A 26,900-nucleotide genomic window follows, 5' to 3' on the forward strand; every position below is an offset into this window, starting at 1 on the left:
AAGATGAAACAGGCGCCCACATCCACCGAAACACTAAGTATAGATGCGCCAGAGTCATATCCAAGCCTTTGGAGAAATATCTTGGTTTAGCTTAATCTCCATATCCGAGCATTGCAATTTGTAACTTTTCTTTTTTTACGCGAATAGTTGTTTGTCAACCTTCAAATAGCATTGCGGCATTCGTTGTCGTATTTTCTTCTTCAACACCATGCATCTACCCAGATACAAGGTTTTGGGAACCGCAGTCGGAATGATTACTGCACATGCTCGTAAGTATAATTCGAATTTCCCATGAAGCTCCCTCAGAAGAAAAAGATACAAGACTTGTAAACAGGTGTCGGAAACTCGAGTCAATGCCTTGAATGAGTTGGAATATTTCAGAGTACTTGTTTCTCCAATCATAGGATTAAAAAATTCCGCGAGTGTTCATGCTATACTCTATAACATGGCGCAGGGTTTGTCCATCTGGAACCCGAGGCTCGACCACCCGCAATAGTATTCAACCACAACATTAAATCATTGTCGTTGACTTTGAGCTCCATGAGGGAATCTCTTGCTGGTGTCAAGTCTTCATTGACGCAGCCGTGAGCTGGGACCACAGCTAGGGTAAGACGTGGCCAGCTTTTGCCGCAATCATTGCCGTTGCTGCTCGGCCACGACATAGTCGCAGTCGGCCATGACTTAGCCTCGTATTTCAAACCCTAACCCTGCCGCCTAGCTGCCGTGTCCTCGCGCCTCATCCCAGCACGCGTTCTACCGTCCGCATCTCACCTTCAGCCTGCCAACAAGCTCGCCGCAACACTCTCTTCGGTCGCGCGACATCTCAAGAGGCCATCTGAATTTTCGCGCACGCTTTCTCTCACCCAGTCCCCGTTTTATTCGCGCGACTCTGCGCACCACGCTCGACGGTGTCGGAGAGTCGGCACAATCGCTTTCTCTCATATGCAACATGCCGCGTTTGCAGTAATCCCTCGACTGTCTCCGCTCTCGCGATTGCTACTTTGGGCCCTCTGCTTCATATCCGGGGCTCTTCTCAGATCCCAGAGGGCATCCCCATTCTCGCCACCCGCCGTTAAGCGGAGGGTTTCCAAGAAGGCGCCGGCCCCGCTTGCGTCACCGTCATGGACATCCTCGTCCGAGGCATTCCCGTCCAGACCACCGAATCTGCACTGCGCGACTTCTTCAAACCCGTGCTGGAGGAGTTCGCCATCGTCGTCTTCAACTGCAAAAAGACCAAGAACAAACCAATCGCCATCCTCACCGTCGCCGATTCGGCAAAAGCCGAGCTATTCTTAAAAAAGTACAGCCCGACCCAATCGCTTGTTGACTTTGAGCCTTTGTTGTTCATCAACAAACCTCTGAAATGCAGCGCGGGTACATACAAGCCCGACGACATCATTCTCAAGGCTTTGCGCTATGAAGAGGAGGAACTACTGCGCAAAGCCAATCGCAAAGCCAGACGGCTCCCAAACCCCGACAACCCACCTGATCAGCCTCTGATCGTGCTGAAACGGCCCCGGTTGCAGAGGGCCTTTGACTTCTCATGTCTTTGGTGTGGTGTCTGGGACTACAATGGATCCCAGGCAGCATTTGCCCCTCATTTCCAGGACATGAGGCGGGGTACTCTCATGTTCGGTAAAAGAACTTTGGCCATGGTACTACGCGCAGACGGCTGGGTCACCTCCACCTGTCGAGTTGACATACCGTACTGGAGCATCGATACCGCCGTCACCTGCTCACAGCTGAACAAAGTGACCTTCACCCTGAAGTTCGCCCCGCGCGTCTATCATCTTCAAGACGGCCTTGAAGGCCTGATGAGCGGCCTAGGCATCAGCGCTCCAAACAGCCGTCGGAATCAAAGGTACGATCGGACTCGAGTTTCGGCCATTGACGAGTCGCACGAGTTAGTCATAAGTAGCTGCTTCGTCTACCAGGTCACGCTTTCGAACCCTTCCGATGTGTCCAGGCTCGACTTCCTGCTCCGCAAAAGCCCAGGAATGCCTCCGGCACTTAGCCTTCCGACGTCGTATACGCAAGCTCATGTTACATTCAAGCAGGACTTTGAACGTCTCAAGGAACTTATCTACGCACAAGGCCAGTTCGGCAACCTGAAATACTCCGTCAAATTCCAGGTTGAACGGCTAGCAAGGAATGCATATCTGCCTCCCGCAAAGGTTGTCTCTCTACTTCCAACAATCAAGCGGCTCTCAAGCCGGTACGGGCCTTTACGAACCGCCATGGCCATTCGTATGCTCGCGCGACAAATCCAGTTTCCTGGGCCTCATCTGGACCCGGAGAACTTCGACGTCAACTTCTTGGCCAGAGCATTGGATAAAAACGCGAAAGATTTCAAAATCGAAGGCTCCATCTACGACGTCAAAACGCGGCACAACCATATCGCACTGATACATCGGGTGGTCATCACGCCTGCTGGAACTTACCTGGAAGGACCTGAACCTGAAGTAAGCAACCGCGTTCTTCGCAAGTATCCGGAACATACGGACCACTTCATACGAGTGCAATTTGGAGATGAAGACGGAGACGCCATTCGTTACGAACCGAAAACCAGTCTTTACGAGATCTTCCATACCCGTTTCAAGTCGGTTCTTGACGGCGAGATTAACATCGGAGGACACGGCTTCCAGTTTCTAGGCTTCTCCCACTCTTCCCTGCGCTCCCAAACCTGCTGGTTCATGTCGCCGTTTGTGCAGGTACTTAGTTTGATCGCCGCTCCTGAAGTCATCAAAGGCCTGGGAGACTTCTCAAAGATCAGGTCTCCGGCAAAGTGTGCAGCACGTATCGGCCAAGCCTTTTCAGATACATCTGGTACCGTCACAGTCAATGAGAAAATCATCCAGATGGTCAACGATGTGTACAACGATCAGAAGTGCATCTTCAGTGACGGAGTCGGCAAGATTTCCTACAAATTGCTGAAGAGAGTGTGGAAGGAATACCAGCAAGCACGTGGGCAGAGACCGACTTGTCTTCAAATACGTTTCGGAGGTAGGACTTGCGTTTCCGTCCCCTGCTCAGAGAAGCTAACCATCACCAGGTGCCAAAGGTGTTGTCTCATTGGACTCCAGACTGCCGGGAGAGCAATTGGTCCTTCGGCCATCCATGGTCAAGTTCCACGGCGCCGGCACATGGAATATTGAGATCTGTGGTGCAAATTTCAAACCTCTGCCGATGTATCTGAATCGCCAGTTTATCAAGATACTCGAAGATCTCGGTGTTCCTGACCACGTTTTCTTGGAACTTCAAAGCAACATGGTTGAACAGCTACGCCGAATTACCAAATCTCCCGTCAATGCCGCTTCTTTCTTGGAGCACGTTCGAGTTGGCCAAGCCACGAAGATGCCTTATCTGGTCCGGATGCTTGACGATCTGGACTTTTCTTTCAACGAGGACGATTTCTTGTCTCATGTTGTCGAAATCGCTGCGCTGTCACAGCTGCGTGATATCAAACATCGCGCTCGAATTCTCGTTGATAGAGGTGTGACACTCTATGGTATCATGGACGAGACCGGATTCTTGGGCGAAGACGAGATCTACTGCGTGATTGAGCGAATGGGGGACAACGGGAAACCCAAGCGCACAGTCATTTGTGGAGGCGAGGTTATCGTCACACGTTCTCCCGCCATGCACCCCGGGGATGTACAAAAGGCCCGCGCAGTCGATGTACCTGATGACTCGCCTCTGCAAGCCCTTTCGAATGTTGTTGTCTTCAGTTCTAGAGGGCAGCGAGACCTCCCGTCCCAGCTCAGCGGCGGTGATCTCGATGGCGACCTTTACAACGTAATCTTCGACAAGCGTTTGATGCCTAGGATTACGTACATGCCAGCGGATTACAAGAAGGTTCCTCCTCTTGATATTGGGAGACATGTCGAGAAACAGGACATTACGGAATTCTTCATCAAGTTCATGGAGACGGATCAGCTTGGGCGCATTTCCAACATTCACATGCAGCTGGCTGACCGGCGGCCAAACGGCACGCGAGATCCTGATTGCCTCAAGCTGGCAGAGTTGGCCTCAACCGCGGTGGACTTTTCCAAAACTGGTATTCCAGTAAGAAAACCATAAGAAACGACCTCCCTTGTAACATGATGACTGACCTGTTCTACAGGTCGACATGAGCCAAATTCCTCGTAACGACATGATCCGCCCTGACTTTATGGCTAGTGGGCCGCGTGTCATCGTTGAGAAGAGAGGTGCCGTTTTCCAAGAAGACGAGGAGGATGACCTGGATGAGGATGACGCTGTCGGCGCGCTCGACCCGGATTACAAGACGTTCCGCTACTACGAAAGCGAGCGCGTGCTCGGCCAACTGTATCGCTCGATCGACGAGAAGAAGATCTTCCAAGAGATGCAAAGGCATGCGACGGGGACAAAAAGCCATCTGGGAGGCATGAATCTCATGGACCAAGTATGGGCTTACGTGCAGCGCGAGACAGCGCTCATCCAATGGGAAGAGTACAAGCCGCTGGCCAGGAACATCAAAGAGACGTAAGTTCCTTCCCGTCCAATCTCCAGGCCCGCAAGGCAATGGGCGACCGCTGACGATCCACCCACCCTCCTCCAGTTACGAATCCAACCTCCTGGACATCATGTCCGACTACTCGACGCACCCGCAGTACCCGCTCTCGGAGCTCGAGGTCTTCGGCGGCAACATCATCGGCAAGAGCACGGGGGCGCAGAACCGCCGCACTAAGGAACGCACCATGGAGATGAACGCGCGCTTCGAGCGCGACGTCACCTTCACCGCCGAGCGCATCACGCAGGGCGACGACGGCGACCGCGACGAGGCCCTCGCCCGCGCCATCGCCTGCCTGGCCGTCGGCATGACCGAGGCGCGCAAGGTCAACAAGAGGGTCGGCGAGCTGCGCAGCTGGAAGTACGTCGCCGCCGCCGTGTGCTTGAGGGAGATTGAGCTGTTCAAGATCAGGTTTGATCCGTTGAACAGGATCTGAGGGGACGCGATACAAAGGAAAAAACTGAAAGAGCTGGTCGATGAGGGAGCGGGGTCTCTCAGGTCCTTGCCATCTGGTGCTGCACGAATAATGGTTTATGTCTAGGCGTTCTTTCTCTACTTCTTTTTTTCTTCTAGCTCCTTTGTCCCTTTGCTGCACGGATTCACGTGGACTCGTCGATTTGCTTTCTTCCTCCCTCGAAAGCAGGCTAGGCGCTCCGGTTGTACTTCTCGGACATCAGATCGAAATCTTTCGCGGCCGTGCCTTTTTGCTTCTTTGCTCTCTCTTAGTATAGTCTGGTAGCATACTTCTGCCAAAAACAAAAAAAAAAAAAACGAAATTGCCTCCCTCAGCAGAGCCACGGCCACGTGCCGCACGGAAGCGTGGGGAAGGAACTTTTCCCCTCTCTACACCGTATCGATGACATAATCCTGCAACTGCATCAACGCATGATGCACGCCGATGGTCGTGCTCCTCTCGCCCCTCAGCACGACGGCGGCCTCGCCCTCCCACGCCGTGCCCGCGACCAGCTCGCGCAGCCTCTCCTCCCCCAACAGCTCCGCCAAATCGTACACCGGCACCTCCCTTTCCTCTCCCTCCTCCTCTTCTCGTCCTACGCGACGATACCGCACCCCCGCGTACCCCAACGGCGCGTACAGCACCCCCGGCTGCACCCGCGGCCCGCCCACCTCCCACCCGCCCTGCACCCGCGGCGGCTTCTTCTCCTGCCTTCCGCGCTGCGCCGCCTCCCGCACCTTGACCAGCTGCTCCACCAGCCCGTCGCCGTGCTCCAGCGTCTCGCGCACGCGGCGCGCGGCGTCGCGCACGGCGGGCGACGTGAGCGGGTGCAGGAAGAGGACGGCGCCGACGGCGGTGTCGTCGGGGAGCGTCGCGAGGCGCGCGGGGAGGGACAGGGACGACGCGGTGGGGTCGGTTGCGGTGGTTGCGGTGGGGATGCGCGCGAGGACGCCGCCGCCGCGCGGCCGGCTGAAGGCGTGGTCGAGGCGGCGGTAGGCGACGCGCTGGAGGAGGGCGTGCACGACGCCGTCGAGGTCTTCGCGCCAGATCATCGTTTGCTGCGCGACGCGGTGCCCGTGTTGGCGCATGTTGGGCTGGTCTTTGCGGCGGCGGCGGCGGGTGCTAGCACCACCACCACCACCATCGCCGTCGCCGTCGCCGTCGTCGTTGCCGCCGCTGTCATCGTTGTCGTCGTTGTCGTTGTTGTTGGCGTTCTTGTCGGCGGCGGCGATCCTGCCGGCCTCGGCGGCGGCTCGCATCTTGACTTGGACGCGCGTGTTGACGACTTGTTGCCATTGGTCCTTTTTGCGGACGTGGCGGATGTTGTGGAGGTGTTGGCGGCGGAGGGCTACGTAGGCGGTTGGGGAGTTGGAAGGGTTGTTTCGCTGCCGTTGGGACTCGGTGTCGTTGGGCGTGGACTTGGATTTGCGCGGGGGGTCGGCTGCGGCGGAGAGCTCGAGAGGGAGGATCCAGGACTCGGAGGTCTCGGGGTGCGGCGTCGGGTGCAGGGCGAGGTAGAAGAAGGTGGGGAGGGCGGTTGAGGTGCGGTCGGCGCGGACGGGCGTGGAGAGGGCGTGGGCTGGTGCGGTTTGGCGGGCTTGAGTCAGCTTTGTCCTTTCTCCAGGTCTGCGCATGGGTGGAGTATAAGGGGAGGTTTACCGTATGGATTGGCGTAGAGCTTGCGCTGGAAGGGTGTTAGGTCCTCCGGCCGCGATGCTGTCTTCTTGGGCTCGGTCCAGCGCTCGCGCGCGGCGAGCGCGACAGGGTCCATGACGGGTGGGAGGGGCAGGGAGCGCTTGCTGCTGCCATTGTCAAGGCGCTTGCGGTAGGTTGTGTTGCCATCGTTCGTGTATCTGTCACGCTCTTCGCTGGCGTCGTCGCGTGGAGAGCTTTGCGGATTTTGTCGAGATGCGGAGGTGGTGGCGGAGGTCTGCGAGGTTGCAAGGGCCCTCAATGGCCGCAGAGATGGTCTTTTCAGTGTATGACGCTGGAATTTGGGGGTTGAAAGGCGCCGTGGAATCGGTTGCGCCTGCATAAGCATGGGAGGTCGAATTCTTCGGGAGTTGTTGCGGTGGTAGTGTGGCAGCACAATCCAGTCCGCGCCGAGCCCGCTTGCATCATTCCATGCGCCGTGACGCTACAGGTCCGGCAATTCTCCGCACATTCAATCGATTTCGCAATATAATTCTCCAAACAATCATAATTATTTCATGATTTCTTTGGCATACTTTACTCAGTCTCAAGACCCTGCCTTTGCCCTCGGCCTGCGTGGTTCGCTGCCGCAGCTTTACTCCTCCTTCTTCTTCTCTTCGTTATCCCGCTTGTCTAGAATCTTGTCTACTAGTCCTAGCTCCTTGGCCTCCTCCGCAGACATGAAGTAATCCCGCTCCATGAGCTTCTCGATCTGCTCCAACGTATGCGACTTGGTCAAGTGCGTCTGGTATATCTTGTTGAGCTGCGTCCGGATCCGCAAGATTTCCTTGGCATGTATCGCAATGTCCGACGCTTGTCCAAAGTAGCCGCCACTAGGCTGGTGGATCATGATCGAGCTGTGCGGGAGACAGAATCGGTGGCCCGGTGCTCCGCCACAGAGAAGCAGTGAGCCCATACTTGCTGCCTGGCCAACACATATGGTTGTAACGGGAGATCGGATGTAGGTCATCGTATCGTAGATGGCCAACCCTACTTTGAATGAGCATTTCTTTTGCAGCTTATGGTTACTCCAAACCTCAACCCGTACCTGCCGTGACGGAGCCTCCGGGGGAGTTGATGTAGAGGTTGATGGGCTTTTCGGGGTTATCGGCCTCGAGAAAGAGGAGCTGCGCGACGATGGATGCGGATGCTATCTCGTTCACTTCGCCATTGAGACAGACAATGCGCTCCTGTTGGAGCAGTCAGTATGGAGCTCTTGCCATTTTCAGAGGGACCTGGCACTTGCCTTGAGAAGGCGAGAGAAAATGTCGTCTTCCAAACATCAGCCCAAGCTCTTTCGTTTTCAAGAGTTTCTTGACTCACAGGTGTGCCAGCCGCCGCCCTACTCAGTCAGCTTCCATCCACGCACTCTGAAGCCGAACACATACGACCGTCTCTGTCACAAAGGGAGTCGGCGTCCATCCTCGAGGTGCGCCCGATTGGGGGAGACCTGAGAAGGCGCGCAGGCCAATTCTGGTTGACTGTTGAAGGGCCGGCGACCGCAGCGCCCGGGGAAGTAGCAACGACATTGTTGGGCAAGCGGAGGTGAGGGATGGCGAGGTCGGAGGAGCTCCGAGCTGGAAGGCGGGATGGGTGGAGCTGACGCGAGTTCTTGGCGCAGATCGTGGCGTCGCGTCACCCACACCCGACGCGTCTTCCTTCTCCAAACGCGCCCGCTTCCGTTTACAACCACCCATCCTCCCGCCCCTGCGGCCACCATGGCGCCTTTACCTGCGAAGCGCCACCGGGCGCCTACTGACCTCGATAGCTATGACTACGAGTCAGCTGACGAAGGCCATAGCAATCGCCGCGACTCTGTAAGTTGGCTGCGAGCCTGAACGCGAGCTCCATCCTTGCAATGTCCTAATACCCGCACAGAGGAAACGGCAGAGACTGTCTGGGGTATCTGACGCTCCGGAGGATGACGAACGCGATAGCATGCTCCCGGACACTCAGCAGCATGATGTGGAGGCGCTGCTCGATGGCAACGGCGACACTTCTTTCCTTGACGGATCAATGATCGACCAGGAGACGGGAGAGTTCGACGTCGAGCTTCTCCTAGGAAACGAAGAGGCCCGCTTTTCGGGTCTCAAACGCATCGTCGAGAAGCGATTCAAGCGTCGGACGGATAACATGCCCGCGGAAAATGCCATCATCGAAGAGGTCAAATGCATCAACTTCATGTGCCACGCACATCTCACCGTTCCTCTTGGACCTCTCATCAACTTCGTCATCGGGCACAACGGAAGTGGCAAAAGCGCCGTCATGACTGCTTTGACCCTTTGCCTTGGTGCCAAGGCCACATCGACCAATCGTGGCCAAAGCCTCAAAAGTTTCATCAAGGAAGGAGAAGATTTCGCCCAGCTAGCTGTGAAGATCAAGAACCATGGATCGTCTGCCTTCAAGCCTGAGTTATATGGCAACTCCATCATCGTCGAACGCCATTTCAACAGGAATGGCGCGAGCGGGTTCAAGATCAAGAACGTGAAAGAGAAGGTCGTTTCGACCAAGAAATCCGACCTTGAGGATATTATCGACGCCTTCCAGCTGCAAATGGACAATCCCATGAATGTGCTCTCGCAGGACATGGCCCGCCAGTTTCTCAACAACTCAACACCGCCTGACAAGTACAGGTTCTTCATCGAGGGTACGCAGCTCGCTGTCTTGGACCGAGACTACCGCATGCTGGAGGAGTATCTGAATGAAATTGAGGCAAAGCACGCTATCAAACACCAAGACGTGGAAGTCCTAAGGAAGAAAAGGCAGGAAGCCCAGGAAAGATTGCGTGCGGCTGGCAAGCAAAACCAGATGCGCCAGAAAGCTGCACTCGTGCAACGGCAGTACGCTTGGAAGCAAGTCGAGGTCGAAGAGGACAAAATGGAAGACGTGGATAGATATATCGCCGATGCTGAAGCGGAGATCGCTCAGAAGACTGCGGAAGTCGAAGATGCTTCCAACAGATTTGTTCAAGCTGAGGACAACCTTGCAGAAGCTGTGCGAAAAGTGGAGGAGTGCGACGAAGATAGGCGACCGATTCAAGAAAGACTTGACATTGCCAAAGGGAAATTCAACAAGGGCAAGGAGGAGCTGCAGGAGCTTCTTGCTCAACACCGACAGATCAAGTCCTCCCTCAAAGGTGACAATGCCATCATCGGAAAGATCCAAAGTGACATAGAGGAAGAAAGACGACGTCAAGATGATGCAGACGGAGGAGAGCATGGGATAAGACTCCAGGAAATCGAGGAAGCCAAGGCCGTAGCCCAGGAAAAAAAGGCAATAGTCGAGGAGCTTCATAACGGATTTCCAATCTTGGAGCAAGCCCGGGATGGAGCGAAGACCCACTTAGACGCATTCCGGCCTATATTGCAACAGAAGAAGAATGATGTTAGCCAACAACAACGGCACATTGACGAGATCCGGAAAAACCGGGGTAGCTGGATGGCAGGATTCGACCAAAATCTTCCGGCCCTGTTGCGTGCTATCGACAACGAGACCCGGTTCCACAACAAGCCTGTTGGGCCTATGGGCCGTCACATACGCCTTCTGAAGCCCGAGTGGTCCGGCATCCTGGAGAAGTCGGCCGGCATGCAGCTCAACGCCTTTGTCGTTACCAGCAAGCACGATGAGAGTATCTTGCGGGAACTCATGCACCGACAGCATTAGTGAGTTGATTCTTGTTCTTACAGGTGCAATTTCTAACAGACACAGTCCTCGTGACCAGTCCAATACCACTCCAATTGTCATTGGCAACCCTAGGCCTCTCGATACTTCACGAAATGAGCCCGACCCTCAGTTGCTGACGTGGATGCGGGCTTTAAAGGTCAGTAGGCTTCCCCGTTGTACTGATTGGTCCTAAACAATACTACAGTTCGATAACGATCTTGTTCGCAACCAAATGGTTATCAACAACTTGATCGAACAAACTGTCCTCATTGAGGATTTCGATGAAGCATACAATTTCGCTTTGGGCCCAGGCACAGGTGAAAATCATCCAAGACCCAATAATGTCAAGCAGGTGTACACAATGGCCAAAAACAAGCGAGGCGGTGTCAGGTTCGGTTGGGCCCTCTCAGGTGGTGGCACACAGGCGCCCATCGGAACTCAGAACAACAGATTGCCGCGGATGCAGACAGAGGTTGAGTCACGACTCAAGTAAGTGTTCCGTGACCCGAGATATGATATCTCTAACAATAGCAGTGTGGCCACGGAGGAACTGCGTCGCTACAAGCTTGACTTGCAACAGGCAGAGAACGAGTACCGAGAGAGAGAATCGGCTTTCACGCGTGCGAGTCAGATGCTCACGAGACGCGAACGAGACCACAAAAATGCAAGGATTGCGGCGCAAACGGCACAGGAGCGTTATGAGGGTTTGGTGGATGCTCTTGACCAAGAAAGACCGCAAGCTGGCAGACTTGAGGATCTGGAGGGCCAGCTGGAGGCGGCTATGGCCAATAAGGACACGAATCTCGCCATGGTCCAGGATGCCACTGAAGCGCGTGAGAGGCTCAATACACAGCAGCGTGAGCGGAGAGATGCGCAAACCGCAATCGAAGAGGAGCTTTCTGAGGCCAACGCGAAACTCAGCAAAGCCCAAATCCGTGTCAACAGGCTCCAAACGAATCGAGAAGCTGCCTTGCACACGAAGAACGAAGCTTACGAGGTCATGGAGCTCGCCCGTGAGAAGCTGGCATCTTACCAGCAGCAGCGCGAGGTTCTGCAGTCAGATATCGCTCAAATGTCAGAACAAGCAAGCGTAGTTGGCGAACGGCCACACATCGCCCAGGGAGAGACCGTTGACAGCCTCGGTAAGAAATACGAACGACTACAACAAGAGATCCAACAACAAGACCAGAGGTATGTGCTGCAGAGACCTCATAAAGGAAACAACTAAAATATGACAGACTCGGAGGATCGGAGGAAGACCTGAGAGAGGAGCACTTTTCCGCCATTGCCGCGCACAAGACGGCCGTGAAAGATATCAACGATATGGAGACCGCGCAGAGGGTAAGTTGTCTTTGTCATTCAACAGCGCAGGCCTTTGGCGCTAACCTTAAAATTGTAGATGTTGAAGACCACTTTGGATAGTCGTCGGGCTAGACTCGCCATCTTCAAACGAACCATTGCCGACCGGTCGAGGATCACATTCACCTATCTCCTTGCGGCACGAAAGTTCCGAGGCGACCTGAGAATCAACCATAAAGCCAAGGAGCTTGATCTCGCCGTCGAGCCTGACATCACAAAGGCTGGCGCTGAAGGCCGGCAGACGAGAACATTGTCTGGCGGCGAGAAGTCGTTCTCGACGGTCTGTCTTCTTCTGTCACTCTGGGACGCAATGGGAGCGCCCACGCGTTGCTTGGACGAATTCGACGTGTTCATGGACAGCGTCAACCGCGAAATCTCCATGAAGATGATCATCGATGCTTGCCGCAGTTCTGCCATGCGGCAGTTCCTGTTCATCACTCCGCAGGCGATGGGCAACGTGTCGCTAGGCCAGGACGTCAAGATCATCAAGATGAGCGACCCGGAACGCGGCCAGACGACTCTGCCGTTCTAGGCCGGCAGTACACTACCAAAGGTCTCGGGTGACGCGGAGACATACGAGGGACACGGAAAAGCGGGTGATTGGAAGGCGTTCAAGGGCTATAATAGCGCGGACGTTCAAGGCGTCCATAGGGCGGCTACGTCTTGCTGCTTCGGGGGACAAGGCAAGGGTGAGGGTCTGCAAAGGGTCGTTCGTGTACAGGAGCAACGGTTGGCGTGCATGATCTTCTAGGCAGGCAATACCCAGCGAACGATGAATTAGCTGCATGCTGCATGGCCGTGACAAACGTCGACCAAATGAATACGAACGGACGGCGACGAGATGCCCAACGCGTCCGGGCCCGTTCGGCGGCAGTGTTGCAACAGAGTCGGTGAGTTGAAGCCCTTGTACGTTGTATGTCGGTATCCGTGGTTCTGCTTGCCCGTCTGCTGGCCATGCCACGCTGCAGTGCGAAGCGGAGCGGGCGCATACGGCACCAGCCACGCACTGCAGCGCCGGTTTGTACATTCAGCGGCAATTATGCTTATCTGACGGGCGCACCGAGCCAACAGGGCTGGGGTGCGCGGTGACGGGCGGTGCTGGCGGCCAGGCGTTGCTTCGTGGTGCGTGCCGGTCCCCGGCCAACCGCACCTGAGCAGGCCAGCTGGAGTGGACCTCCGCATCCCCAGCCAGCATCGACGCTCCAGCCTCACCCAGCACACAGACCCTCCCACGCCCGCCCGCCCACTGCCCTCACCGCGCGACGGACGCCGTGCGACGTGATCGCGCGCCCCCAACCCGGCTCCTGCGCTCGCATCCCACGCACATGCGCCACGCCCATGCGTGAGCACTCCTCGCTCGCCGAGCACACGCCTACGAGGAGCCCCGACCTTTGAAACGACGCCGCCATGGACTCCTCGTCCCCGCCCAGTCCAACCATGTCCGAGGGCACCCTGACGCCCATCACCCAGGACGACTCTGTCGCAAGCCGCCCTGCGCTCTCGTCTGCGAAACTGGCTGCCCCCGCCGCCCACGCGCTCGACCACGAAGCCACGCCTGGCGGTCAGGCCAGCGCCGAGCCCATGGCCGCCGACCCGCAACGCCCCCAGGAAGCTCTCACCAAGCTGCTGAACGGCAAGGCCAAGGAATGGACCGCCATCGCGGAGAAGAAGGGCCCCATTCAGTTGCTGGACCTGCCCGTCGACATCCTCAAGGCCATCATCGACCATGTGAGAGCGCATCCCTGCGCTGCTGCTGTGACGAGCATTGCTGACCGGCCATAGCTCCCGCACACCAACGACCTGACCTCGCTCGCCCTGTGCCATTCCGCCTTGCACGCAATCACCATACCCCACATCTACGCGCGCTTTGATATCGTATGGCCTGACAACACCGTTAACGCCGAGCAGCGCTCTGGCGTCGATGCGCTGACCTACGGCCTCGCAACCCTGGTCATGGGCAACGAGCTCTTCGGCGAATCCACAGCCCAGGTCCAGTATGCCGAGCAGAAACGGGCTGAGCGGATGCGCCTCGCACCGGCAAGAAGCCAGCCCGTCGAGCCCTTCCCAATTCCTCGCCGTCGACATGGAAATCACTTCGCCGAGTATACAAAGAAGTTTTCGCTTGGGAATGGGCCGCCGGAATGGGTTCACGAGTATCTCATCTCCAAAGAAAGCGGCAAGATGCTCGGGACCCTCGTTGCTACTGCCGTCGCGCGCATGCGCAACCTCGAGACCTTTGTTTGGGACATGCCCACCGGCGTGCTGAGAGACGTCTGGCTCGCCCTATCGTCCCTGGCTACCCGCGACGATGGACACGACTGTAGGCTGGAACGCCTGTGGATCCGATGGCATGACAACACCGCCGCCGACCTTACCACGCCCATCGTCCCTCCTCCGTTGCCTGTGGGCCACATCCCGCCGCCGCCTCCACACGCCCATCACGTCAGCGGGGTGGCAGCAGCTCCGGCGCCCATGGTGGTATCGGTCATGCAATCTTCTGCGGGAATGTCGGCCATTGACCGCGTCGAGCATCCTACCTTCTCCGTTATTCCTGCGTTGAAGAGCCTTAGCGTTCTTGACATCGATGAGCTTCCCTACCTCGACGAAATGGCGATTTTGATTGGACGCTCCCAAAAGAAGCTGCGAGAGTTGCGCGTTGGCATTGCAAAGCATGCACATGATCAAGAGAGAGACTGGACAACAGCGTGGGAAGGTGATGGCGTTCAGCAGGTAGATCACCGCACGCTTTGGACTGCAGCAAGTAAGATTGGCGAGAAGAGGCTCGGAGGCGTTCTCGGAATCCTGGTGGGACGGGTGTACAACATGCGGCGGAATTCCCCACTAGCAGAACAAGCCGAGGCTGGCAGCGGCGTAGATGGCGCCCTTGCGACCGGTGCGCTGTCTGCAAAGAGTGAGATCAACCTGGCAGAACCCCCCGCAGCGTCAGAGCGCGAGCAAGACCTTAGCCCTGTCAGTGAAGACGGACCGCCTAGTGTTTTCGGAACCCCGCCTACGACGTCACCAATATCAAATGCCCACCAAACATCACCTGCCCATACGAACAGCTCTTCATCCGCCTCGAGTGAACCTCGGAGACCTCTCAGGAGTCGGCCCAACGCTGATCTTGAACGCCAAGAGCGGAAGAACAACATTGGCCCCATGCTAAACACCAAGCTTCAACTTGAGACCCTCGAGCTGGAGCGTGTGCCGCTCTCCGTCTCGGTGATGCTGCAAGCATTTGATTGGCCCCGACTCACGTCTTTGACCCTCCTCAACTGCAGCAATCACGAGCAGCTCTGGAAGGCATTGCGCCGGCAGTTCACGCCTCGGAATCCGCCTCAAGCTTACAATTCCGGATCTCCCTCTAAGAGCCATGCGAGCCATAACCGATTGGAGTATCACCTGAACCTGAAAAAGATCCACACGAACACCGTCTCCCCATCTCTCATCGCTTTCCTTAGGGAAACCTTGGCGCCGAACAGTCTCGAAGTTCTTTTCCTGCAGGAAGACCGCACCTATCACTCCTCCGTACCCATCGACTCCATCTTCCGTGGCCCTCTTAAGCGGCATCGCGCAAGCTTGAAGAAACTCATGATTGACAGTAGCGAAAAGGGCTCTTTGGATCATGTGCCTGGCAACACCAGATGGAAGCGATGGATGCTCAATCGGGAAATCATCACCTTCATGACTAGTGGCCGCATGCCCAGCCTCCGTGAACTTGCTTTCACAATTGATTACCATGACTGGGTAAGTTGCGTGAGCTTAAGGATATGTCAAAACAGCCAACTTACTGAGTGACAGCACTACTTCCTCCAACGTCTACCGAACATTCCGACTGTCCGCTCGCTGTACATTCCGCACATAGCGGAACATGCACACGGCAATAACATCGATCCCCGCGAACTTGCGCTGCAAATCGTCGATATTATCACTCTACGGCCAGAAATCGAAATCTGCTACATGGGCATTGCGAACAAGTGCTTCGAAGTGCTTGAGAACAAGGTCTCGCATAGCCATACAGGCGGCGCGCATCCTTACGATCCAACGGCAGCAAATCCCTCTGCTGCCGCAGCAATTCCTGGCGTCGTAGACCCGTTGGGCTTCACGGATGACGAAGACGAAGACGACGAAGACGATGGTCACGACGAGGACGATTCGGGTCCCCTTGTAGACGACGACAGTGAGGAGGAAGATGAAGATGAGGACGATGATGATTTCGACGACGATGACGACGACGACTCGTTCATACACAGCGAAGACGGCGCTGGAGGTCCTCGCCTGAGACTTCGGGAAATCTTGTTCTACGATGACAAGGTGGCGATCTTCAAAGCCAGGCATGGAAAACTTTGACCCCACAAATACCCCCCCTTGTCTTCATGTATTGCAGGAGCTTACATACCATTCAGCCAGTTTCTTCAGGTTCCTTTTTGATCGGGGCATGTTTTCTTGCATTTGGGGTTTTCAATCGGGGTTTTCATCAGCAAAAAGACGAAGAAATGGGAATGGTTTACATACGTGTGGGTTCTGGGACGGGACGGGTGGACTTTTAAGTTGCTTTTGCTCTCATTTTTTGACTGGTTGTCCATAATTCCGGCTTTTCGGTTCACGGGAACAAAACGCTCCCGTCGGCCATGGAGATGGACTACTACTATTGCTGACCTCTTCTTTTTCAAACACTTCGATCGCTTGTCCTTCTACGCGAGAAGACACTTCGTGGATTGGGACTACCGGGCGTTCTTTCTCTCTTCTTTTCTTTCTACCAGATGGGAAAGGCAAGGGTACATACTCTACTCTCCGCCGCTACTTTAGTTTGACCGGTTTCTCGTTGTTGTCGTCGTTATTGGTCTTTTTACCGCGCGCGCTAAAGGCGTCAAAGTCAGGCGTTTTCGATTTGGGGGAGAACAAATGGAACGGGATGGACGGACGCGAACTTGGGTTTTTCTTCACGAGATGAAACGGGGAACGGATGGCAATTGAAGTACGTCGCTTTTAACAACAAATAAAGAGACTGAGACTGAGAGGTGCGAAGGGTAGTCACTGGGTTTGCGAAACTTCGTTAGTAGTGGCGAATGGACGAATAATTACAATGTCTTTTTTGGCCTGTCTGTCTGTATGTGTTTTTCGTGAGGGGAGCAGCGCTGAGCTCTACATGCATCTGTCTTGAAGAGGTTTTGTTGCACCGTGCGTACGCCGGTTGTAGTGGGATCTTGTGCCTGGATGTATTGGTCGAGGTTCAGAAACGCATCTATGTCCGGATGTCTGTCTACTTTAACTATCCCCCATATACAGCGTCCTGCGCGAGAGCACGAAAAGGGTCAAATATTCTACAACCCGCTGTAGCGGGAGGAATACAACTAGCTATGATGAGTGACATGGAATATCATCGTTGCGCACGTATGCAACTTGGAGTGGTTTGGAAGAGTGCGCTGCGAAAGATGACCAGTTTTAAATCACTAAAAACAGTCCTATAGGAACTTTCGGATTTGAACGACTCGCGCTTCTTTACTGATTCTCGTTGTTGCCTATCATGAATAGGAAAATATGCATTCGTGAGGTCGTGACTAGTAACGTTTCCCTCAAAGCCCGTCATGAACACATCCCAAAAGAGGAAAACTTGGAAAATGGGGAGGACAGAAAGGGACCTCAACAGAACCATGACGTATCCTGTTGAAGCTATCCAAAACCGTTCCTCGGACGAGAAGTAGAACGCGTCCGTCGGGGTACCGCTTTCGGACATGAGACGGAGGTTTTCAGTTTCAGTCCGCGATGCCCGGCGAACTTTGATATGGTTGCCGAAGAGAAATGCCGTATGCCCTCTTGCGAGTAGAAATAGCCGTCCGCAGACGGCAGCTCAAGACATGCTTCCTTTTCCATTCCCACCGACGCCGAACGTAAGCCAACAGCCGCCTTTCGTACGGCGATCAGCTCAGCCAGCTTGATATGCAAACGAGAAAACCGGGGAGTCAGCCTTTCATGCATCCCGCCGTAGCGAAGCCCAAGCGCAACCCAAAAAGAACGTCCGCACGTCCGTTCCTTTTTCCCCCCATCCATCCCCTTCCCGATCCAACAAAGAAAAAGAAAAAAAAACATTTAGATGTCATCGATATCCACCTCCTTGAGGTTGCCGCCGTCGGCGTCGTCGTCGTCGCTGCGGTCGTCGTCGAACTCGAAGCCGATGCCGCCCTCGTCGCCCTCGCCGCCGTAGGTGTCGGTCTCGTTGATCTTGGCCGTCTCGGGCAGCTCGCCGTAGGCCTTGAGCGAGCGGGCCTCGTCGCTGTTGTACTTGAGGATGACGTCGCCCTTTTCGTCCTGGTAGTCGCGCAGCGACAGCAGGATGATGTCGCCCTGGTTGATCCACACCTTCTTGCGCATCTTGCCGCGGATGTGCGCGAGCCGCTTCTCGCCGTCGAAGCATTGCGCCTCCAGCCGGCCGTTGCCGAGCATCTTGACGACTTGGGCGTATTCTGTGTTGGGAGACAAGGTGTTGTTAGTTGGTTGAGTTGCATACTGAGGCTGCGGGTGACGGCCAGCGGATTTGCTGAAGGCGACGGGGAGGAGGAGACGTACCTTGGCCTTCCTCCTTGAAGACCAGCTCGCGCTTGAGGTTGTCGTTCTCGTTCTTTCCTCTTCTGCGGTTCTTACCGCCCTTTCCCTTGTTCTTGGGCATGGCGGCGTGTGTCGACCAGTGTGTGGCGGGTGTGGCGGGTGTGGGCGAGGATGATGTTCTTGCGCGGCGGGGCTGAAAGCGGCGGGGGAGGAGTCGGTGCGCTACGACGACGTCGATGTGGAGGGGAACGCAAGAGCGGTGTGGGCTGGCTTGATATTTAGTAGCCGCTGGCTAGGCTACAGTACCTCTGACTGGACCGCAGTCAACCCCGGCTTCGAGTGTGGCGCCATAATCGCCGGGTGGCGGGGCAGTTTTTTGCGCTTTGGCTCAGCGCAGCGGACGTCGGGTCCCGTGACTGCGCGCTGCTGGTCGAGCCGTCCCTTCGCGGATGGGACGCGCAGCCAGGCCAGAGCTTCTCCGGCAACAACAATTATTTACTGTATACAAACACGCATCCACCACCGCGAAGGCGCCCCCATGCGACCAGCGCCACCGCAATCGCCATGGCCGCCGCCCTGCAGAACCAGCGCAACCTGATCTTCGCCTCCGTCTTCCCCTTCGCCGCCCAGTCCCACGGCTCCTACCACTCGTCCTCGGCCCATCCCACCCCGCTCTCCGCCGCCGTCGCACCGCCCGACACCACCATCCACCAACAATACCACTCGCGCAGCAGCCACCACCACCACCACCATGACCGAACCGCCGCCGCCCAAAACAACCCCAAACTCGTCCAGCGCAACGTCGCCTGGAACACGGCGACCCGCTTCCTAAAGCTCCCCGAATGGCACCCTCCGCCCTCCAGCATCAGCGACAACAACACCACCACCACCACCACCAGCCCCCGCAAACACCACCACCACCGCCTCAACGCCGACGTCGAAGAAGCCCTCCGCTACCTCCTCATCGGCGACGGCCGGCCCGACAACAGCGACCACGACATCACCAACCCCAGCGGCGGTGCCGGCGGCGGCGGCGGCCTCTTCCCCGACCTCCTCGAATGGTACACCAATGAGGCGCGCGAGCACTTCGTCGCGTACGTGCGGCCGGCGGCGCTGGCGGCGTGGCGCGGCCCCGTGCCGACGGCGCACGGCGCGCCGTGGAAGGCGCTCGAGCGCACCGCCGCGACGCTGCGCGCCGCGCAGGCGTTTTACTTGTCGCATCTGGACGAGTGCGTGTTGCCCGTCGTGCGCGAGGTGGATGATGGCGCGTGGTGTTATGGCGATGATGCCTTTGCGCGTGTTGCGAGGGCGGACCGCGTGGCGAGGAAGTTTCGGAGGGATTTGCATGCGATTGTTATGCATGCGTTGCCGCAGCAGAGGTTTGCGAAGACGCTGGCGTGGGTGCTGTTTGATGCTGGGTGCGGGCTGTTTGGGCTGGAGGGCGGGGGCGGGGGCGGGTGGGGTGGTGGTGGTGGTGGGGGCGAGGAGGAGGGCCGGGTGGTGAGGGAGAGGGTGGCGGCGCTGTTGAGGGAGCTGAGGGATGTGGGGTTGGGAGGCGATCAGGCGCAGAGGGCGGCGGCGCAGGCGATGGATTGCTTGATGGATGCGTTTATTGGGAGTCATCATATGAAGGTGGATTGGTACGGGAGGAAGCCTATGACAAGGGTTCTGCGGGAGTGGATTAAGGACGGCTATAGTCCTTTCATCAGGGAGATCCTGTCATGCTTGACGGGGGATGAGGAGATGTTTGAGGCCAACGAGGTTCAACAATGGACGAACATGGCAATTGGGAGGTTGGGGAGGGCGAGAGTGGAGAATCTCTTTGACTACATTGTCAATTGGGATCGGTCCCTGGGCGCTATCCTGGATTTGAAGGTAGGATGGTGCCCGTTGCGAATTCTTGAGGACGTACCCGACTGACAGACACAGGAATACATTACGTCGCCAGCAGCAAGAAATCATCTCACGAATAGCTTCTTGCAGCAGGTTGCTCGCAGACTCCTTCATGCCGGCGCCACGACAACCCACATCCTCGATACTTACATCTACGTCATCCGAGCCTTTATTGAGCTAGATCCGAAAGGGATCCTACTCGAGAAGGTGGCCAGACCCATTCGCCGTTACTTGAGAGATCGTGAGGATACGGCTCGCATCATCGTTTCCAGTTTGCTGGCGGACGTGGAAGACGAGTACGGCAATCGCGTCGAACTGAGCTCAGACATCAGTGCTGAGATTGCCGAAGAGATGCTCAACCCTGTTGCTGCAAATGTTCAGGATGAAGATCAGGAGCTGAACTGGGCAGATATGAATTGGATGCCTGATCCCGTTGATGCTTCTCCAGAGTACAGGAAAGCGAAGTCGGAGAACGTTTTGGCGTATCTGCTGAGCTTGTACGATCGAGAGGACTTTATCAACGAGTTGAAGAACATTCTTGGAGAGCATCTCCTCAAAAACGAGGACTCTGACTTTGAGAAGGAGGTCAGTAGCGACTTTCCCGTCTTCGCATGATTTGCTCGCTGACCAGTCTTCCAGATACGACTTCTTGAACTGTTCAAGTTACGCCTTGGAGACAGTAACCTCCAAGCTTGCGAGGTCATGCTCAAGGACGTGCTCGAGTCCAAACGGATGAACAAGCAAATTCACGACATCCTGGAACAGCAGTCAGACGTGTACCAAGAGATCCCCACCGAGCTCAACTCGCAAATTCTTTCGTCTTTCTTCTGGCCCTCGTTACGCGAAGACGATTTCCATCTCCCCGAACCCATCCAACAGCTCATGAAGGAATACGAAGCCGGGTTCGAAGGCATCAAGGACATGCGCAAACTCCACTGGCTGCCAGCCCTCGGCCGCGTCGCCGTGTCCCTCGACTTCGACGACCGGTCTCTCGAGCTCGAGGTCCTCCCCTGGCAAGCCGCAGTCATCTACGCTTTCCAAGAAACCGACGACAACCCGGACGCCGACGACGAAGACGAGACGCCCATGACCGAAGAAGAAGAGCGCCAGCACCAACGTCGCGCCCGCCTCCGCGCCGTCGGCGCCCCCGACGTCGCCCCCACGCCGGAAAAGCCCAAGCGGAAGAAACCGCCCGTGACCAGGACCGTCGAACAGCTCTGCGCCGCGCTCGAAATGGACGAGGCCCTCGTCCGCTCCGCCCTCACCTTCTGGGTCGGCCACCGCGTGCTTCTCGAGCAACAGCAGCAGAAAGGCGGCAACGACGACAACAACACGTCCTTCGCCGTCATCGACTCGCTCGCCGAGCTCGACGCGGACGACGCGTCGGCGGCGGCGGCAGCGCTCGCGGCCGAGGAGCAGGAGGCGGCAGGGAGCGGCGCGGTCAAGAGCGCGGAGGATGTGCTGGTCGAGAACATGCAGACGTACCGCCAGTTCGTCGTGGGCATGCTGACGGCTAATGGTCGTATGGGGGCGGAGCGCGTCTGCGGCATGCTGAAGATGGCCCTGATGGGCGGGTTCCCGTTCGGGGTCGAGGAGGTGGGTGTCCTGCTGGGGCGGATGGTGGAGGAGGGCGTGTTGGTGCAGGCGGGGGATGGGTTTGCGGTTAAGAAGTAGTGGGTCCGCCGTTTCTTGGGGGGGTTTTTTTTTCTTACAGTTCCCTACCCGTACATACTTGCTGCATCACTGCACCGCGGAGTAACGGGAAGTCCAAGTGGTACTCTACAATTCGTCAATATGACCAAAAGACACTTTCATAACCGGACAAGCGAATAAGTGGAGGAGATGCAACAGCAGAAAGACTATGCTCTCAGGTCTAGCCAGTGGTAGACTCCTAACGACGTGCAATTGAAGAACCAAACGGCCATGTACCGCTCGGAGCACCTCGCCGGCTTCGTGGCCGACGCGAGTCTATCTTCCTTCTCACCATCCATAGTAAATATAATACATCAGAAACCAGCCATCCGTCTCCCCAACGGCAATCAGAGGGACGGTGCCGGATCACAGTGGGATTCGTCAGGGCATGGCTGCGACGGCTAGTCCGCCTGGTAGCGGAAGCAGGTTCAGAAGATGGTAAGATGCATGTCATTTTGAAGAGTTGAGTGGGGTTAGCAACCATGAACGAAGAGTGGGGCAGTAAACTGTATACATCCTTTCCCCAGTATATGCGGCCGACCTGACCGAACTCGATATATCCCCTAACAGAAGATTTGAACACAACTCACACAATCCGTTGCGAGCATACGCCAACCGCCCCCCCCCCCCCCCCCCCCCCCCCCCCACCCCTCGTTCCGCGGCCCCGCTGCTGCTGGCTCGCTCGTTCGCTCGTGCCCGGAACCCGTCCACCACCTCGCACTCGCGCGCGACGAAGATGATGGCGCAGTCTTTCCTGGCTTTCGCTGTATCACGTTTTCCTCGTACGGCTAACTGCCGCTGCCGCTGTCGCTGTCGCTGCTGCTGCTGCCGCCGGTGGGGAGGGCCGTGTCGATGGCTAGACGGCGGAGCGGGGGGAGATAAGGGCGGGGTTTGGCGTAGGGCGTGGAGGGGGTGGGGGGAGGGGGTCGTGGGTGCAGAGCGCGTGGGCGGCGGTGGTGGTGATGAGGGAGAGGAGGGTGTGGGGTTGTGGCGTTTTGGAGGGAGGGCATTTGGAGTGATGTTGTCGAGGAGCCAGAGGTGGTGTCGTATTCATCGCTGGGCTATTATTCTTCTTCTTTGTAGAAACCGAGTTTTTCTCAGTGTGGAGCCACTGTACTATATATGATGGACGAGTTCCGGGTCTTCTTTGTGCCATTGGCATCCTCCTGGGCTTGGATTTGATGAAGTGGCCGTTCGTGGTGTCCCCTGACGAAAACCACTGTGCTTGACGGGAAGAGCCTCGTCGAGGGCGGTTTCCGTAGTGTGTGATCCGAACCTCCACGGTTACGAAAGGGCCGGAAACTCTTTTGATGGACCTGTCAGCGTATCACGTCCGAGTTTCATTGTGTATGAACGTGTTCTCGCCTCGAGTCTGAAATATCCATCTTCGGGTAACAATGCCACGGAGGATTCTGGTGTTTGATACTGCAACAGCAACTTTCAGGAATGTGGTTGATAAAGAATGGCTCCTATGGAATTATTTCTCTGTATTGAAATTGAGATTATTCAAAGGGGTACAGGGAATGATTCATGGGCCCGGCGCCCGGGGTTGTTGGTGTAGAGGCTCAAAGCCCTTGAATTGAATATAGTAGGAAAACTTACACTTGGGAGCATGAATAGTATGCCGTGATCCTAGTCATAAGACTTCGATGACACGTGAATGATTAAACGCACCTCTTCCGGCTGGCGAGGTTCACTTTTGGAAATCGCAAGCCACACTCCGCAGTGTACCTAATAGGCTTAGTCGAGATTGAGGTCAATTGTGAGCTACAACATGACTTGCGAAAGTAGAAAAAAGGAGTAGGCTGTAAGATCTCCCCTATCTTTATCAGCATTCCTCCATGATAGATTAGTGGAGAGTAAGCGTGCATAGACAGGCGTGCCCAAAGGTATCGGAAAGCGTGAAGGGCCTGTAGTCGTAGATAGTGATGAAAGGGATGTTGGAGAGTTACATGTACCCATCCCGTACTATAACCTTTTGAACATCAGCTTGGCTAATATCCACAGGTTTCCAAGTCTCAAGTATTGGTTCAGCTGAAAGTGGTGTCCCTTGGGCTTGAATTTCTACTAAGCGATGAGTTGCTCCTCAAGGTTTAGATGACTTTAAGGTTGGAGTTCTGAGGTTTTGACGGCGGCACTTCAGAGAGCATGTGATTCCCAGCCACCGCCAGGCTGCCTCAGCCCAGACTTCAGTCTACGTCAAAGTAGCTACGTCACGAGTAACAAGCGACGCGGCGACTGCAGCACACTCTTCCGCGCAGTTGATCCTGCAAACACGTTGAGCCAGCCACCGAAAAGGCAGCGGATCCACGAAGCTTTGAAGCCTCCTCTCGAGACGCAACTGCGGATTGGCGAAATAGGGGAGGCTGGGAGCGGGATCGCACATGCGAGCAACTGAAGGAAGACGTGTTCAGGGCGTCCACTGAGACGAAGGCTTCGGCATTGGGCTGCTCTGTCGGCCTGGCAAATGGGGGAGTCTGCCAGGCGGCATGAGGACGTGAGTGGCCGGGCACGATGCTGACGGAGCGTGCGTGCATGCAGTTGCAGCGGATGGCGCACTGCGGGAGGCGACGTCGAGCCGTTTCCGGCCTCAGGCACAGATTCGGTGCGAGGACTAGCCGGAAAGAGCGAAGATCTGGCAGGCGTGACGCTGCAACACCGCGACGCGAACGCGCGACGCGACATGGATGATTCGACAAAGTCTGTTTTAGCTCGCCAAACGCTCAAGGCCCGTTTCAGCTCGTTCCACGGACGGCCGCCAGCCGCCGCATCTGCACGCCGGCCGCGGGCCAGGCCAGTCAGGCTCGAGGGGCCGCGTGCACGGCGTGTTGTCAGGGTTGAGACGGGGCTGGGAGCTAATGCACGCGGAGCCGTGCTCCCCGGACGAGCGATAGGCTGGCGGCGCGCGATACGGCGGCTAGACTTGCTATTGCCCCCGCTACCCAGGCCCGCTCAGGGCACCAGTCAACAAACATGTGCCAAATAAACCCGCCGAATCCCCCTCCCGCCCAAGGCCTGCTCCCCATTCGGCCCCCTAGGTCGTCGTTCCCATTGCCGCTGCGACCGCTGGAGCGACCGCCTGAGTGCGAGCATGGCGCACCGCGAGCAGCGCGACACCCCGGTCGGCGACTCTGTTCTGGCCATCGTTGGCGCCTTCACCAACGGCCTCGACGTCTTCAAGCGCCTGCGCGAGAGACGTCGCCGCCGGAAGTCGACCAAGAAGCCCCACCGCGCGACGCCTGCTCAGATCGAGCCCTCCGGCGACGAGCTGCAGCTCAGCAACTCACTCAGGCAGAATCCCGTCGACATCCAGCGCCACTACGAGACCAACTATGCGGCCGTTGGCGAGAAGTTCGCACAAGGCGATGGTACGATGCTTGTCCAACCCTAGCCTCGACGCTGTACTGACCACCCCACAGCAATTGCCCACGCATCCCTCACTGAAGTCCTGCTCAAGCTCAACAGCGGCCTCGTAGCCATCATTGGAGCCTTCTTGACTCCTGGGAAGAACGACCATCATCCCGACTACAAGTCGCTCACTAGCCTGTCCGACACGTCGAGGGCCGAGGCCGTTGACGCCTTGGGCCAGCTTTACCAGCGTCTCTCCCAGTCACAGCTTGTCCTGGATCGCGTTCGACACAAATGCCCGAGCTGCGGCAGCCATCACCATCCTGACTGTGCATCATCGACGAATCTAAGACAGCGTGGTGGTTGCGGTAACGCCAAGCGGATACCCGGCGCCAAGCCCAAGCATAGGCGGTCCCAGACGGAGCTTGTCATGGTAGTTCGAAGACCTCGCAATGCCGCCAAGTACCCTCCTTTGAAGAACAGCTCCTCCACAGCCCTGTCCTCAAAATCACAACGGCAAAACAACAACGCCTCCTCTGGCTCCTCCGCTTCGACCCCCGTCAACTCGTTCTTCCCCACGGACCTTCCCCCCAGGCCTCAGCTTCCTCGTTCGCAATCAACCTCTACCAGCAGGTCAGACCCTCCGCCGAGCTACAGCAAAGCCACTGCCACCTCTCAGCCCCCTTCGCGCGAGAAATCCCTCACCAGGAAGCCCGTCAAACTTCCCACCAAGCCTCCCGCGGCCGCTCCAATGACGGCAAAAGCCCAGTCGCCTGCCCTCACGAGCGCCCCTCCCCTCCAACGCCCAGAGACTTGGCCCCACGGACCTCGACCGTTGCGTGAAACTACCAATCTCCCCGTCATCCCGCCTCAGCAGCAACATCACCAGCCAGCTCCTCTCGCCATCCCTCAACGTCACGCTCACCAGCCAGCTCCCTTAGCCATCCCTCAACGCCAGGCCCACCAACCAGCTCCGCTCGCTATCCCGCAACGTCAAGCCCACCATCAGCCCACCGCCGCCACCGCCACCGCCTCCGTCGCCCCTCTATTTTCCCAACCAGCCCGTCCGCCCAAATTCCCCGTCTCGACCGCCGCCCTCGCCGAGCTCCCAGGAAGCAGCGACACGCCGCCCCCGGCTCCCCCGCCAAACCCCAACGTCCTCCACCGCCGCCAACCCCCCGCGCCACCGCCAAAGAAGCAGCACCTCCAAGCGCTACCACCGCGCCCACGCCCGCCCAACCCCGCTCAGCAACAGCAACAGCAACAGCAACAGCTTCAGCCCCGCACCAGCACCAGCTCCAACTGCAGCAATTCCTCCGCCGTCAACCTCCACCTCCTCCACCCCTCGGCCCAGCTCTCCCGCCACGGCATGATGCTCAACGCACCCACGGCGTCGCCGTCGACGTACAGCTTCTCGTCCGACAGCACCAAGCTCGGCGAGATACCCATGCGCAAGTGGACGGTGCCGTGGGACTACGCCGCCATGGAGCGGGCGAACGTCGAGGCCGCGGCCATGGGCAGGGGCGGGTTGCCGGCCGTGGGCGGCATGCCGGTCGTGGATGGAGGAGGAGGTTCGAGGAGGAGGGGTGGGTTGTTGAGGTTTTTGAGGAGGGGGGGAGAGTGATTTGTTTTTTTCTTTTTTGCTGAGGTGGTGGATGGGGATGGGGAAGAGGAGAGAGAGGGGAGGGGTTTGTTGGTGTTGGTGGTGGTGTTGGGGGTAGG

General features: G+C 56.9%; 8 protein-coding genes across 8 annotated transcripts; 5 read left to right on the forward strand and 3 right to left on the reverse strand.

The window, feature by feature from the left end:
* Positions 1-1,121: 1,121 nt before the first annotated feature.
* SLS55_005830 (uncharacterized protein) lies at positions 1,122-4,967 on the forward strand (the record flags this gene model as incomplete). Its single annotated transcript, XM_066777272.1, has 4 exons — positions 1,122-3,003; positions 3,053-4,065; positions 4,124-4,503; positions 4,580-4,967. 4 exons carry the CDS (start codon positions 1,122-1,124, stop codon positions 4,965-4,967), a joined length of 3,663 nt encoding a protein of 1,220 aa, XP_066633114.1.
* A 407-nt stretch (positions 4,968-5,374) lies between these two features.
* SLS55_005831 (uncharacterized protein) lies at positions 5,375-6,756 on the reverse strand (the record flags this gene model as incomplete). The annotated part of the gene is made up of 2 exons (XM_066777273.1): positions 5,375-6,564; positions 6,645-6,756. 2 exons carry the CDS (start codon positions 6,754-6,756, stop codon positions 5,375-5,377), a joined length of 1,302 nt encoding a protein of 433 aa, XP_066633115.1.
* A 516-nt stretch (positions 6,757-7,272) lies between these two features.
* On the reverse strand, positions 7,273-8,206 carry SLS55_005832 (uncharacterized protein; the record flags this gene model as incomplete). The annotated part of the gene is made up of 3 exons (XM_066777274.1): positions 7,273-7,667; positions 7,726-7,867; positions 8,066-8,206. The coding sequence occupies 3 exons, from the start codon at positions 8,204-8,206 to the stop codon at positions 7,273-7,275; spliced, it is 678 nt and encodes a 225-aa protein (XP_066633116.1).
* Positions 8,207-8,395: 189 nt separating this feature from the next.
* On the forward strand, positions 8,396-12,231 carry smc6 (Structural maintenance of chromosomes protein 6; the record flags this gene model as incomplete). Its single annotated transcript, XM_066777275.1, has 7 exons — positions 8,396-8,494; positions 8,556-10,339; positions 10,386-10,497; positions 10,546-10,829; positions 10,875-11,531; positions 11,579-11,681; positions 11,740-12,231. The coding sequence occupies 7 exons, from the start codon at positions 8,396-8,398 to the stop codon at positions 12,229-12,231; spliced, it is 3,531 nt and encodes a 1,176-aa protein (XP_066633117.1).
* A 905-nt stretch (positions 12,232-13,136) lies between these two features.
* SLS55_005834 (uncharacterized protein) lies at positions 13,137-16,049 on the forward strand (the record flags this gene model as incomplete). Its single annotated transcript, XM_066777276.1, has 3 exons — positions 13,137-13,427; positions 13,482-15,446; positions 15,501-16,049. The coding sequence occupies 3 exons, from the start codon at positions 13,137-13,139 to the stop codon at positions 16,047-16,049; spliced, it is 2,805 nt and encodes a 934-aa protein (XP_066633118.1).
* Positions 16,050-17,789: 1,740 nt separating this feature from the next.
* Positions 17,790-18,366, reverse strand: TIF11_1 (Translation initiation factor 1A; the record flags this gene model as incomplete). The annotated part of the gene is made up of 2 exons (XM_066777277.1): positions 17,790-18,163; positions 18,267-18,366. 2 exons carry the CDS (start codon positions 18,364-18,366, stop codon positions 17,790-17,792), a joined length of 474 nt encoding a protein of 157 aa, XP_066633119.1.
* A 1,505-nt stretch (positions 18,367-19,871) lies between these two features.
* SLS55_005836 (uncharacterized protein) lies at positions 19,872-21,812 on the forward strand (the record flags this gene model as incomplete). Its single annotated transcript, XM_066777278.1, has 3 exons — positions 19,872-20,120; positions 20,175-20,723; positions 20,778-21,812. The coding sequence occupies 3 exons, from the start codon at positions 19,872-19,874 to the stop codon at positions 21,810-21,812; spliced, it is 1,833 nt and encodes a 610-aa protein (XP_066633120.1).
* A 3,109-nt stretch (positions 21,813-24,921) lies between these two features.
* SLS55_005837 (uncharacterized protein) lies at positions 24,922-25,786 on the forward strand (the record flags this gene model as incomplete). The annotated part of the gene is made up of 2 exons (XM_066777279.1): positions 24,922-25,198; positions 25,250-25,786. Coding segments are annotated over 2 exons (814 nt in total), but the record flags the coding sequence as incomplete, so codon positions are not given.
* Positions 25,787-26,900: the final 1,114 nt, after the last annotated feature.

Source organism: Diplodia seriata (assembly GCF_021436955.1).
Source record: "Diplodia seriata strain FDS-637 chromosome Unknown scaffold_5, whole genome shotgun sequence".
In the NCBI taxonomy this organism is placed as follows: Eukaryota; Fungi; Ascomycota; class Dothideomycetes; order Botryosphaeriales; family Botryosphaeriaceae; genus Diplodia; species Diplodia seriata.